At 37.2% G+C, this 16,232-nt stretch overlaps 1 protein-coding gene across 1 annotated transcript in view; it reads right to left on the bottom strand.

The window, feature by feature from the left end:
• Nucleotides 1-928: 928 nt before the first annotated feature.
• LOC149185689 (uncharacterized) overlaps nt 929-16,232 on the bottom strand; it is a 37,095-nt gene continuing 21,791 nt past the window's right edge. Inside the window, exons 3-5 of the mRNA XM_089409106.1 lie at nt 3,514-3,589; nt 3,019-3,143; nt 929-1,231 (exon numbers count right to left, since the gene is read on the bottom strand). Of these exons, the coding sequence (XP_089265232.1) occupies nt 929-1,231; nt 3,019-3,143; nt 3,514-3,589 (504 nt within the window). The remainder of the gene's footprint in view (nt 1,232-3,018; nt 3,144-3,513; nt 3,590-16,232) is intronic.

Raw genomic sequence — 16,232 nt, 5'->3', positions numbered from 1 at the left:
TGTTCATCCTGCTCCTTATATTTTCCACTGGGTGGCTCCTACGAACTTCGACACATTCCACACTGTCATGCACATCCCATCTTACATGGAAGCTCCTACGAATTCCGACATAATCCACACTGTAGCGAAGTAACTTCCTATGTCGTAGCTCTCTACAACATAGTTTATAGTCTAGTGCCCACTTTAAACTGCAGGTGGCACTAAGAATTTTCTTCTTTCTTCCTCAAGGTGAAGGTGTAGGGGCAGAGTTGTCCCTGTACAACTTCAATCTAATACCATTTACTCTTCCTTACTCTCCATTTAACTTCGCTAACTGAACTATGCCTCCATCAATAATATACTTGATAACATATGGGCCTAACCAATGCATTTTGAATTTTCCTGGGAACTTTACAAGCTTACTATCATAGAGGAGAACAAGGTCTCCTACCTGGAACTTCTTTTTCTTAATATGTCGATCATGCCAGGCCTTTTCTCTTGCTTTTTGTACTTGCTGATGGAATCCTTTTATAAATATGTCTTCTTCTAAAGAAATCAACTGCGAAATTATTTCCTTCATTATGTCAGGGTCTTCCATATTTGTAAAGGCTGCAATCCTTAAGCTAGGGACAATGTATTCCATGGGCATCACAACTTCTTAGCCATAAACCAACCTGAAGGGTCTCTGACCTGTCAAGTTCTTACATGGAGTTATATAAGCCCATAATACTATTGGAATCCTAAGGTCCCAATCATATCGATTTACATTGCATATCTTAGTCAGTGCATTCTCCAAAATATTATTAAATTCTTCCACAAGTTCAATAACTCTTGATGTTATCATCTTATCCAACTCAACTTTTACTTTCTCCTTATACTTCGGATTCAATATGTAAGGTCTTTTCTTGACTGGCTTCACAACAAGCTTAAGGGGGATCTTCATAACTCCTTAATCTCCTACTATAGCCTTCATTTCTAAAAACTTAGTGGGAAAAAACTCCTGATACTCATGAAGTAATTCTGTCACTTTGCTTAATGTTTCTTCATCCCAATAATATCCTATAGTTGCAAACTTCGGTTCCTCTTCTGATCCTATATTTACCTTCTTTGTCTTTACTGGCTTTGTTATATCTAGTATCTCTAGCTCAGGTCCATTTACTTCGCGGTGTCCTTCTGATTCTGTTATGTCAATGTTGCGAGGATCTTCTTCTTCTTCTGCAATAAGGTTGTAGCATTCTAGTGCATGTTCTATCTACACAACCCAATCAGGTTGCTGCCATGTCCTTGGAGTTAAATTCTCAAAGATCTTCTTCTTAACTGTCTGAAGGGCTGAATCTATATATGGACAATCATCTTCAAAGCTAAATGTCAATATAAACCCATCAACCATATCTTCCCAGCTTGCAGTACCATGTCGAAGCTCTATTTCCAGGTACCAATTTTGAGGAATTGTCTCCAATGTATGAATGAACCCATGTACCCATTCTTGTTGTGGAATCTCCTTCCATGCTATAACACATAACCGTATATGCTCCCTAGGACTAGTTTCACAATCATTTTTCAACTCCATTTATGTGTTTATCTGACCAAATCTTATCCACATCAACCTTCAACATTCCTGCCAATCTCTTATATTCTTCTTATGTGTACCCCACCATCTAGCAGGAGTAACTTTTATGGCTATATCCAAAACTAACAGTCTTTGACTTTCTGGAACCTGTTCCTCATAATTATCAAGAAAAATATTCACATCACCCAAGCCATCATATGAAAGCATGTTACATACCTCAGATGTCATGTAGTGAACTGATTTAGAAATTCTTGCACATCGCCTTGTAGATACTTCATGTAGCCTATTCTGCTAATTTTCCAATTCTTCTTCTGACTCTGATGCTCAAGAACTTTCATGCTCCCAAGTTAGCTTTCCCTCTATAGTAGGGTTAACAAAATCATGTTCATTTTTTGTCAATTGATAAATATTATCTATATCAACTACGTAGTACTCTTATCTAACTGGCTTTGTATACCTTGCTCCTTCTGATGGATCCAAGGGAACAATTACCCTCATATTATTCCCTTCAAATATCATTTGTCTCTTCTTTAGATTAATTATAGCCATGTTATCGAATGCCCAATCAAGTCCAAGCAATGCAGGATAGGGGTTACTGTCATCCACAATTTCTATTACTTCAAAGTCAACAGTAGTGTAAACTCCTTCAATATCCATTGTCACACTTGATAGTCTTCCTAAGGGGAAGATATTCTGCTAATTTTCCATCCTTAGCTGAATAGGTGACCACTGTAGCTTCGACTTACCCATTAACTCCCATGTTTGCTTCATCACAACATTAGCCTCAGATCCCAGATCTAAAATAACGTGATCCATCTCATAGTCTCCTATTTGTGCACTAAGCCTCATTTCTCTTCATGTTCTCTTCTGCTGATGAAAAATGCACAACTTACTTCACAGTATTTATTTAGATGCACATGAATCTATCAATTCCTGAAGTCCTTCTACAACTTTTTGATCTCTTAATAACTTCATACAAGTTTGCATAAAAGAATTTAAAATACCTTCTTGGTTCGTTGACTCCTGATCTTGTGTCAAAGCTTGTTTCTATGTCGAAGTTGATGCTATGTCGCAGTGATTTTTCTGCTTCAGTTATGCACAATATGTCGAAGCTCCAACATCCATAAAGCTTCACTTGGCTTCCATTAACACTTCTTTTTCCTTCTGAATATCAAATGCAAGAGCTTTTTCAGCAGCATTTCTCACCCATGCAGTGAAGGATTCCTTCTTTTCATTTACTTTGTCATCACTAGTCGCAACTCCACTTCTAGTAACAATATTGATTCAGGGATCATCGGTTCTTTTTTCAGCCGTCATCATTTAGATATTCTGTGTCAGCTACTAGTTTCTCTTTTCTTGCATTTTTTCCATAAGTATCAAACATTCTTCAATTACATGATCAAAATCTTTACAATACTTACATGTCGTAGTGGGATTCTGACAGTCTCTCACAAAGTGTCTTGGCTGACCACAATTATAGCAAATAATTTGTCCACGTCCTCAACCAGATCTGCCCCATCGACCTCTTCCTTGATAACTACCTTGACTACTTCATTGTCCATTATTTTCATGTCCATGTTCTTCTGCTTGCATTCTATAAGTGTCAGCACCACACTCCATCATTAGCTCATAAGCTTGACAATGGTTCTCATCATGTCCTACTGATTTACAGAACTTGCAATACAAGTTCCTGGGAGTTTGCACATATTTTTGCAACAAATAACAATCTTTTGATCTATGTTCACCTCTAGTTTTTCATATCTCGTACCATAGGCTGGATCTGACATTTAAAGGATTCGATGCTCCATTAGCCATGTAATTTCTAAAGAGAGGGCATTGTTCTTTAGAGTGGCCTTCTGATTTTCACTTCGTACACCACACTTCTTCTCTGACTTCTTTACTTTTCTTCATATCTTGTAACTGTAGAGTCAAATTTTCCAGCTGACTCTGAATCTATTGCATACCTGCATTGGTATCTCCTATAGGCGAAGCTTCTAATTTCATCGCCAGCTCTAGAGCTTTGGCTTGAGTTTCTATCTTCTGTTGCGTCAAAGGAAATATGATATGTGGTAGCAGTGTAACTATGAACCATTCCTTATGTTGTTGCGGAGCTATGTCGAAGCTCACCTGATCCAATAATACCTTGAATCTCTGGTCAAATTCCCAAACAGACTCAGTAGGCCTTTGTTTGATTTCTTTTAACTTTGTGATACACTGCGATTTAGACTTCGGTTTCTTGAATTATTTTACCAGTGTTGTTTTAATATTTGCAAATGATCTGATCTAATTGCTTGAATAAATTAAGTACCATGTTAATGCTCGATCTCATAATGTCGTCACAAGCTGCACCTTATTTATATTTTCATCATTGACCTACTTCGCTATCCATACTGCATCGCATAAAAACCAGATTCGTTCTGGATCTTCCGATCCAATTCCTTTAAAAATAGGTAGCTTAATATCATCAAACATAATTGTTCTCAGAGGGGGAGGGGGAGGGCAGGGGATTCGTAAGGGGTAGGGGGTGGGGGATGGGGGGACGGGGAAAACAAAAATTAACCTACTATTACTAGATTCTGCCTTTAGCGAATTTTCAGGCTAGAAGGGTGAATACTGCAAAGTTACTTCGGGGTTTTCAGGGATGCTTTCTTCACTTTCAGATTCACTCAAAAGAGGCCTATAATCAGTTTCTATGAAAGTCTTCAGATCCTGGCCACGAGATCTCTTTCTAGTGTCTATTCTATATCTTTTTCCACTTCACGTTGTTCCAGTCTCTTTTTCCAATCTTCTCCCAAACATCAGTAAACTAATAATTTGACTGCATTCGTAAAACTCCATTTTCACACAAAAGCATCTTAAGCCAGAGTTTCAAAGATCTCAAGTACTTACCTCAGGGTCCTTTGAAAAATTGTCATTCTACTTCACTGTAGGATACAATCAAGTCTACCACAAACTCAGTAATGAATCCTCCCAAGATGCTATCAATACAGAAGTCAACAACTCTTGAAATCCTATTGTCAGTGTCCTTGAGTTGTTGTATCAGTTTAGGATTCCACTCCTTAGGTTCGTCTCCTTCAAAATAGTCCTTTCTTTCGATCAACATTGATATCTACTCGTACAACTCAACATGAAACAAACTGAAGAAAATTTCATATCGATATTCGAAAATATACTTCTGTAACCACCTTTTATATGACAAACGAGGGCTTCTATTCTCTTGATCTAAAAATTCTCGTTCCTTCTGTTCTACCCAATATTGAATTTCTTTCTTCGATGGATGCCACATAAACATATCCCTCAAATAGATCCCGGTCCTAGCAATGAAACCATTTGTTGGCTTTAGGTTGGGCTGAACTAGGTTCAATTCTTTACTATGCACCAACAAAACCCTCAATCACTGGCCCTTTTGGCAACGACCTGCAAGCAGATCGCAATCTCACCCGAAGTGACTATGGGAGGATGCAGAACCAGGTTTCTGCAGCCTTGAGGGATGATGTGATGTGGTATTTTTGTGTTTTCTTATACTTAACATTCATAAGTTACTTCGCATTCATACATTACTTCGCCACATTACATTCATCACTTAAAACATATCATATACATCCATAAAACTTCACTATACTGAAATAAAGTGCAACTGCTATGCTACAATAGATAATAAGCAAATAAACACATGAAGACACAGATTTTACTATGGTTCATCCCAATGTGGGACTACGTCCACAAGAACTGTTGCTTATAATAGAGAATTTGTACAACAAATAGTTCTTGGCCCACGCACTCAACTACAGGCAGTCTGCGCACTCAGTTGCAGACTTAGGCCTCTGTGCACTCAGTTGCAGGTAGTCCATGCACCCAGTTCTGGACTTAGGCCTTTGCGCACTCAGTTGCAGAGCCTTTTCTTTACCACAAGCTACAGATCACAATAATTCAACCATAACCATATAACTCCCTGAGAGTCTTGAGACTAATTTTTGACAACATAGAACCATAGCAGAAACAAGAGTAGTAGTGACAACAAAAGACCACGAGAAAAATATTAAAGTAACAGAGGCTAAGAAAATCTTTCTTGGAGAATGTTAGCGAGCCCAGACACATTGAGTGAGATACTGGAAGGGATCATCATAGCCTTCTGGTGACCATGGAGGTTGTTCCCACTCAACAAACATTCCCCCTATGTTGGTGTTGGCATCCTTCTACGAGGTTTTGCATTTTAGATTATTTGCAATAGTTGGCTTGTTAGCAGAGGTTTGCTCCTTCTCCACATGAAGGGAAGAGATGGGACTTCCTGGTTTCTTTTCCATCTTTTTCTAAGACCCTTTATGTTCAGGGATAGGAGGCTTGGTACCTTGATGGATCGAATCTGCATTGGTTAAATTTTCTGGTGAGTTGGAGGAAGCCTGAGGAGGTGGAGGAGGGAATGAATTCCTAGGGTGCGTGATAGGACCCTCAGAGCCAATTCAACCTGGACAAGATGGATATATGTGTCTGCATTTATGTTCTCCACAACATGCACGACCTCTTCTTGATCCCTCAAATGATGACTAAGCAAGTTCCTAACTTCCCAGTGACCATTCCCACTGTTCCTGAGCCCCTGTGCTTCCATAGTTGCGACCAAGTGTCTAATATGTTGTGGCAAATATTCATCGAATTGTTGCACCCCTTTTCCATGCCATGGAAGGGTGGGGGGGTTGGCAGCCTCCTCCTCACCCTCCTCTCCTGGCACGTCCTCGTTCACAAACCATAACTATCAAGTCAAAAAATATATTCCCTTAGTGCCAAGCTCCTCAACCTTTGTTGCTTTGCAAATGCAACAAAGGCCAACCACTTTTAGCATAGTTTGAATGCAAGAATGAATGTCCCTTTGAGGAATAACGTCTAAATCCATGTCCCAGGCAGGGTATGAAGGTCAAGTCCTTGTCTTCCCACCACCTTATCCTCGACAGTGAATGTCATTTGTGAAGCTAACAAAGAAGAATCACCATCTAGCCAATACACTAGATTTCGTTCACATGGGAATCCTAATAAACATCATAATATAAGAGAGCACTCAACTCCGGGGAATAACAATAAATTTAAAAATAATAATAATATTTAAATTGGTTGGCAAATATTAACATATAAGTAAATTTATTTAAAATAATATTTTTTTTTTAATTTGAAAAATTAAAAAAAAAAAAAAAAAAAAATGGCCACATAGTTTTTCAAAAATTCATTTCACGTTTATTAAATGAAACTTTATTCAAACAATCACAAAAGTACTTGAACACTAAGTAAAGGGTATGAATATACATTGAGAAGTTATATAAAAAAAGAAAATTATATAAAAGTACTATAAAAATATATTGAGTTATATATTATACAATGAATAAAAATATATTTGAATTATATATATTATATTACGAAGAAAGTAGGAATTAATGAGATCAAAGATATTTGAGTGATCCAAAGTTGTTTTTAGTGTGATTTTTTAGAGTCTCTGGTGCTGGAAATCAGTGGAAAGATTTGTGTTGATTTTTTGGAATTTCTGGTGTTAGAATCACCAACGGAAAAATTTGTGGTGAAATCTTGATTTGTGTTATTTAAACTAGTTTTTTTAGTGTATATATAGATTCAACACCTTGAAAAACTCTTAAGGCACTTCTATTGTGCAGGGGTTACCCATCAAACTTGAGATTTCAATGAATTCCATCTGGATTTTAGAGAAATTAAACCGAAAAATCCACCAAAAAAACTTCCAAAAAATCACACTAAAAACAACTCAGCTATCAATTAGTGTTAAAATTTTAGAGAAAAAAATAATATATAAAAATAAGAAAAAAAATTAATATATAAAGATAACGAGGGGTGTTGTTGAGCATCAAGTCCCTGCTAGCTTTGTGGAAAAATATTGTTTGATAAATAAATATTTTTGCAAAGCCGTTATTATAAATTCTAGCTCTTATTTTTTTGACCTTTTGATTTCTGATTAGTTAATGAAATTGGAATCTTATTGCTTAAATACATAGTCGATGGCAACCTTTTTCACAAGTGGAAAATGGGTTATTTATAGTCAGGGAGTGGTATTACTTCAGACAAAATTACCAGAAAATTTAACCACTGATCGAACTATATAAATAAGCGGGTTTCCGATTTTGATGGCAAAGACGCACTTTTAAGGAATATATTACCTTAAATAGGCTTAAATACATTATATAGTTTAAGCCAAGGTAGTTAAGTAGCGTTAAATTTGACAAACAATATTCACAGATAAAATTTTGGAATTTTATTATAGGGTAAGAGTTTATGAAACCTTTTCATGACTAAACCTTTTCATATAATTGTCTTGTGGATGTTAGGGGATATAAGCGCCACTTTTCCCAGCAATGTAATCTGGATGATTTGTCCCATGTTGTAGGATAAAAATAGCACGACTTAACCTAAACCAATGTGATAGTGAACTAATTAGGCATGTGAATATGGTGCATTTGTAACCATTTTTGTTTACATGTCATCCTATTCTACTTCAAATATAATGAGTTATGAGAAGATTAACTAATAAGAGAATATTTTCTTGTTTTCAATTTCAATTTCATTTCACACGATGCTCTTTTCTTATATTCATTAATAATTTGCTTTCTCAAATATTTCTTTCTTTTCAAAGAAGCCCATCATTTCAATTTTATTTGAAGATTAACTATGATAATAATTTGATACAATACAACATAATTATATGATTTACATTTTTTTTACAACATATATATATGTTAGGATAGATTATCTCAATTTGTTCTTAGATATATTCCTTAGTTTTTAGAGCAACCTCATTTCAATTTGATTTGAAGCCTAACCATGAGAATAATTTCTTACAATGCAGCATAATTATATGAATTGTGCACATGAGTGAGCACTACAACGATTGAATAAGTTGAACATGCATCCCCTAATTCAATGGATCTCTCTAGTTTTTTTCTTCAAACATAAGAAAGAGAGCTTAAGGTTGTTCTTTGGGGAGGGCATCCTAGGAGTTGGGTTTAGGGGCATTAGGGAAGGTGGCTAGGGTAAAATGCCCTTCTTCCTATTTCATTTTAATCTATAGGTCTTACAATTAACAATATAATTAGCAATATAACTAAAAAAATTGCATGCCTTTTATCTACACATACCTGCAATTGATTTCATGATTTTTGTTAAAGCTATAATATGCAAAATAGTTGAAGATAAGCCAATAAGCCACCAATTTTTATGCCATGGAAAGATCCAGTGTGCTTGATGGTTCAGACTATATTGGAATGTGCTTCACTAACATGAATTAATTGATGATTGCCTTCCTTTAGTCCATAGAACTGCTCGCAATGAGCATGAATGAATTGATGACTACCTTCCTTTAGTCCATAGAGTTGCTCGCAATGAGCCTCTGTATGAAGGAATATTAATTTGGTGAATGTAAATGGAAAATTGTGGAGCAAAACTAAATAAATGCAAATGGAAAATGGTGGATGGAAAACAAAGCACAACTAAATAAATGCAAATGGAAAATGGTGGATCAGAGCTTAATCCAAGTGGTGGATCAAGTTGAATGAATGCAATCAGAGTTGATGCTTTTAAACATCACAAAACCAACATTGTGATCACAACACCAACACAACTAAATAAATGCAAATGGAAAACGATGGAGCACAACTGAGTAAATGCAAATGGAAAATGGTGGAGCAAAGCTTAATCTAACCAGTGGATGAATTTGAATGAATATAAGCAGGGTTGATTGCTTTTAAAGATCACAAAGCCAACACGATAATCACAACACAAACATTTTCATGAGGGCATATGTGGAAGCTCAAGCCACCTCCTCTAGACACCACAACATGTTATGGGCAACATGTTATGAATGAGGTCTAAGTAAACATTTAATATTATAAGATTATGCTAAGGTAATGCTAGCATTACTTCAATTTGTGAAAATGATTCATGAAATATATATATTAACCCAGATATGAGTAAGTATGATGTAGCATATGCCTTGGGAAGAGGTCAAATAAGACATCCAAAATTATTATTGGTTAAAATAATTTGTTGTAAGTTTGTGATATGTAACACCCTCCTCCCACATATACCCAAGTAATCGTCCAACCGAGGTAAACATGTGACAAGAGGCTACTATGACGTGATTCAACCTTCTTGGTGACCTTAAGGAAGTGGAATCGACGGAAACACATCAAACATACCTTCCACATCAACAACAACACTCCCAAGAGCCATCCCAACCACTCAGGTATCATGCCCTTGGGTCCCACTGAGTTTTTAAGCTATTAAACCTCTGGACGCTCCCATGCTATGGGCATGCCAACATCCAAAGAGCTCTGGATGCTCCCACAAGCCTGCCTGCATGCATCCAGGGACTATTTCCAGCAAACTTGTGCCAACGTACGCGGGATTTAAGGCACTTTTCAAGCCCATAATTCTGGTCACTTCCTAGAACTTGTTGTAACTTCTGGAATCCATTAAACACATGATGAAAAGACTAATAAACCAAAAACTAACTCCAAGACTAGGCTTGACCATCCCCAACCGGGAATGACATTCTGTCAAACACTTGGCATTAATGCAATCGACAGGTGTAAACAACAAATTTAAGCATACAGGTCTCATACTTATATGAGAATTGCTAAGAACCATTGATCCCTTATATCATTAGCTGCATTATCATCTATTAAGTCACAGATATATTATTCATTCATTTACCAATCAAAACATGAGAAAATCCATACATCATCACTATCATAATACATGCTTATAACCAGCATAATAGCAACAAAAATATCAAGGATACATCAGCGATAAAATCCACATATAAACCAATACATTTACACATAATATATCAAGGAAGGAACCTCTTATTAATGAATGCAAAAGCCAACCCAGGATGGGACTACCACGTTCCACCTTACCATAGAATGGTTGAGCCAAATCTCTCTTTAGTTGTTCACCTCCATGCCATATTCCAAGCATGAATGTGGGACTCATAACCAACCAAAAAGAACCAAACAAGCATGGATTCTACCAGAGTTCTCCACCTACACCATGAGGAATTTTAGTGCCTCCTAGTTTCTCAGGCTTTACCATAATCCACTGTTCGATCCAAGGATCACTAGGCCCTACACTAAGACCCACTCTCTAGGCTTTACCATACATCCCATCCCTGGACTACGAGGCCCAACGGAGGGCAATCCACCTCTTGGCTTTATTGTATATCTCATCATTCACTGGCAAGGATTCATAGGCCCACCGACACACACAATCCTGGATTTACCGCAACCCACAGTCTGGCTCAACGATTACTAGGCCAGTGGCTTTACCGTGATCCATAATCTGGTTCAAGGACCACTAGGACATGTGTTTGTCATTTCAGAGATCCACCTCACTCAGCTTTGAATCCATCCAGTAATCCAGCTGAACCGAAGTATGAGAACCCATTTCATCAAGGCTATCCAGAAATGGAAAGGCCAGGCTAAAAACACTGTCACACCTGGAAAAACCCATGCCATGATAGAAAATAACCACGTGCAATACCATGCATGCCAAATCTAGCAAGGGAATCACACAAGCAAATTAATACCTACAAAGGATCCTGCTCTAGCTGTTTGATCCTACTCTTCCTTGCTTGCTCCTTCCTTCTTCTTGCCTTCTTTTCCTTTCTTGATCCAATGCCAAAGTGCTCCAAGAAAAATCTAAGTGTCCAAGAATATGTGTGTGAGAGAGAGAGAGAGAGAGCTCCAAAACTGATCAAAAGCTTGCCAACTGATCCTCAAAAGCCTTTTTATCAATGAGGCCTCTATTTTCTTCAATTTCCATTATTTTCCTTCAATTTCCTCCTCACATGAAACTTGTGACCTTTCACCTTCCTTTTCTCCTAATTTCCATTATTTTCATAAATAAATGTGCCAAAAATGCAATTTTTCCTTTCCAAAGCCTTTTCCATTGCCTTTGCCAATTTCCTTTAGCCATAATAACTAAAATGAACACCCACTAGGATGTCTTTCCCACCATTCAGCTTGGAATACGTGTCCCATCAACCGTGGTCTTATATATTTTTACATGAGTTTTTAACTAGGGTTGTTACATAACCTTCCCCCTTGGGGGAACACCGTCCTCGGTGTTCAATGACACATATAACCAACAAGACTGCTGAAAACAAAACATATTGCCCATGGAGCTTTATAACATAGCTCGTTACAGTATTTACAATGACCATCTTCTAAAACATGACAAACATACCATTTACTAGAGCTTTATAACACAGCTCATTACGGTATTTATAATAACAACCACATATACACATATACACATTTGCTTCACCCAAAAAATAATCATATTGTCTATGGAGCTTTATAAATCCAACTCGATATAGTATTTACAATGATATACACATATACACATTTGCGCAACCATAAAATAAAAGGATACAATGCCTACATCCGCAACAAGGGAATCCAAAGGCTCACACCTTCACCCTCAAAGTAATACCAGGATTCACCTCCTTCCCATGAAGTCCAGAATCCACTGCAAGTTCAAACCTGCATCCAATGTCCAGCACTACAATCCAGCACCACTTGTCCTCTCAGTGAATAGTTACCGACTCATTTTTCTAGGGAACACTCCCAATGTGCATTTGATTCCATATGGCAATGCTAATGACCAAAAAAATTCCATCCCTGACCTTCCCTTCTCTGCTACACAGTCCCTCGGGCAATCTGTCACCCCCTTCCATGTAGTCACACACCTTCCAAGTTCAGCAGGCACCCCCATCCTGGGAAGTCCATCCCTTGGCAAGGATTCCTCACATCGGAAGATACAAAAACAAGGCATATCCCTGCCTTAAAACCATCATATTGGTCATAGCATGCTCATTGAAATCAATGGACACTATTGGGTACTAGTGTCCCACCATGGCCCTACTCATGAATTCTTTACTGGCATATTGTTGCTTGTTCGAATTCCTTTCACTGTTGCTACTAATTCTTGTAGTCCATTTCAACCACCCAACTAGGAATTTTCGTGCTTCCTGTACCAAGCACATAACTTCCATTATATTTAAAATGAATTGAAATAAATTCACATCATACCTCATTGGTAACTCATCAATAAGGTACACTTGTAATCTTGTTTACTTCCTGTCACAGCAAGTCAGACTAGCATCTTTGACCAAATCATCATGTATAAACATATCACATCAAGTTAGCTCAAAATACAACCATCATAGATCAAAATCATAAATCACATGTAACCATCATAAACCAAAATCATAAATCACATGCATAATAAAACTGAAATAAAATATCGATACTTATCCTTCATCGATCCTTACTTTTGCCTTTGTTCTTATTCCATATGCACACCGGATCTATTGCCACACCCGACAAACACCCAGCGCCTTCTCCTCAACCATGTGCACATACACATAGTGTGCATCACACGTATACAACCACACACGACATACAACACCATGTAATACATGCACCTACACCTGACATACAACACATACACCTACACCCAGTGTAAAACATAACATAATACATACACCTACATCTGATGTACACCACCACACAATACATACACCTACACCCAATGTACAACACAATACATATGCGTACACAAATTACAACACAACGACTACACATGTCATGATACCACAACTACATAATGCACATACATGGTACCGCATGCCTGCAACACATCATGTATGACATGCATACAATACCACATGTAAACCAGTACCATATGTACAACATGTATAGAGTACCACCTATAGACCACACCACTTGCACAACATGTGTACAACATCACATGTAAACGACACCACCTGCACAACGTGTACACAACGCCACATGTGCACCATACCGCCTATACAATGTGTACACAATACCACATGTACACAGTACCACATGCATGACATGTACATGACACCACATGTACACAACATCACATGCATGGCATGTACACAGCCCCACCTGCACACAACACCATATGTACAAGATGTACATGACACCACATGCTCACAACACCACTTGTATAATGATGCACACAACACCATATGTACATAGCACCATATGTACAACATGCACACAACACCATATGTACATAGCACTACATATACAACATGTACATAGCACCCTATGTATAAATCACTGCATATCAAACATGCGCACAACACCATATGCACACAAAACCACATATCCATCATGCGCACAGTATAATATGTACACAACACTGCATATCCAATATGTACATAGCACCATCTATACCCAGCACTACATATGCAACTTTCACACAACACTATCTATACCACCATGTACATAACATTGCATAAACGACATGCACACACACTATATACACACAACACCGCATGCGCACAACATCACATATGCAACATGTACAACATATGCACAACGGTAATACCACACATCCAAAACCACATTATCTCTACCAAGAAACCTTGCTTCCAATGTCTCTTCGCCATCCATGCTTATCCTAGCATGCCACAAATCATGCTTCTTTCATTCCACTAATGTATCCCTCATCATTAGCCCGTCCATAACATAAACATAATATAATCACATAATATCGACTCCTAACCACATTATATTGACCTCATATATTTGTCATGACTACTCTTCCACTTGATTCCTCCACAAGAATGATTCCTAACAACCCTATCAGAAAACAACATACATACATACATACATACATATACATATAAATATTAACATTAAACAATCTGTCAGACAACGACATACATACATAGATATATATACATATAAATATTAGCATTAATAATCATGATTCATGATGACCCTATCAAACATGACATACATACATACATACATACATGTATACACATATAGACATCAGCATAATCATTATCACAACATAATTACTAGATATCATAAGGTCAAGGTTAAGAGAACTCCCTTTATGCGTGCAACACACGTGAAACATTGAGAACAATCCTTCCCAACATAGCCAAGGCATATGACACCTCAAATCCATTCACCTTACCTTTCTTGATTACCTTGCTCATGACTGTACTGCCACTGTCCATTTACACCAATGGACCCAACCAGTCCAACTAGTTGTCATACTCTTACCTTCAACTGCCCTTATACATGCACTGACTTCATCTGAGTCTTACATTGCCTGATGGGTTTCATTTAGCTTCTCCCGAGCTCCATTAAATTTCCTCTTTCCCAAACCAATTCCCAAGACTCAAAACATAAAAGGAAATCGCAAGAAACAAACAAGAAGAAGACCATGAAAACCAATAACAACATGACACCACAACAAAGTGGCAAGACCTTGCACCAATCATAAACAAAACCACAATCAAGCTCAACAAATCACCAAGGACCAAAATCACAAGACTAACAACAGACACTGTGACTCAATCCCATGGTTCCCAAGGAAAGATCAACTCGAGCCTTCTGCAAGGTTTCATGGCAACCTCTCTTTCCATGCAACTCCCTGCATCACACTACCATAAATATATAACTGTCTGTGCATAAATAAACATAACAATACATCATTTTCCTTACCTTGTTGTGCCAAGCACGTTTCTTGCAACTGAACACATCCACGCCATGTCTCAAGGGACTCCAATTCCCTTGACAGATCTAGCTATAACTAGAAACCAATTGTTATACCTATCAAATACATGTCCATGAATATAGCACATACCCACATAATGTCAGATGAAATCCAGGTTAAGAATACTTCTTGTATGCAAAGCACTCATTCATTTGGAATTAGGGTTTCCAAACATAGCCAAAGGAATTCTTTCCCAATTCCTTTCTTTTACTATTTTACCTTGTTGCAATCAAGGCTTACTATGTATTGTCACATCACCCAACTGTTAGTTATATAAACATAACAATTGTTACCTTGTCACGCCAATACCAAGCATGTTTCCCTGCAACTGTTCACACATGTCAGTCACATGTTCCACAAATCAAGGCATCATATTTACTAAGTTGAAATAAACCTTTACCAAGACTAACAATCATGTCATCATCCATAGTCAACTCATAGTCATCAAACATAATTCTACAATTCTCACCTAGTACACTCAAGTACATGTCAGCTATCTCAACACATATGTATTAGTACAACCATCTTAAAACAAGATCATTTCGACAAGAAATATTATAGACAAATACTCATATCCTAAAAGAAATCAAACATTCAGACAACAGATAGATGACATAATATATACCAAACACTCAAAGACCAAATAAACGAAATAGTCAAACATTCAAACACCAAATAGATGAAATAAGAAAACTCATACCTTAATGTATCTCAAGGGAGGCTATCTTGTCTGCACAATCAAGCTAGATTAGCACGATATAACTTCACAACATATCAACTCAAACATAAATAAGATCATGATATCCATAACAGTAAATAACTAACATGTTCGCATCATAAGCTCATAAACATTTTTCATTCATGCATAGCAATAACATATGCACCATCAGTCTAGATTAGTATGTCATAATATCACAACATATTAACTCTTACTTGAATGTCATAACCCTAACCATTTGCATAGACCAATCCAAGTTAGTATGATACATATAACATCAAGATCTTAATGTATTAACCCTAATCATTATGTTACTAGCATATAAAAACAACAAGTTGACCTATA

Source organism: Pinus tabuliformis, chromosome 3_1 (genome assembly GCF_031772625.1).
Source record: "Pinus tabuliformis cultivar Carrire ecotype Pingquan chromosome 3_1, CPIR1, whole genome shotgun sequence".
Taxonomy (NCBI): Eukaryota; Viridiplantae; Streptophyta; class Pinopsida; order Pinales; family Pinaceae; genus Pinus; species Pinus tabuliformis.
Note: the sequence above shows the minus strand (reverse complement) of the source record. Positions and strands in the feature narration are given on the sequence as shown.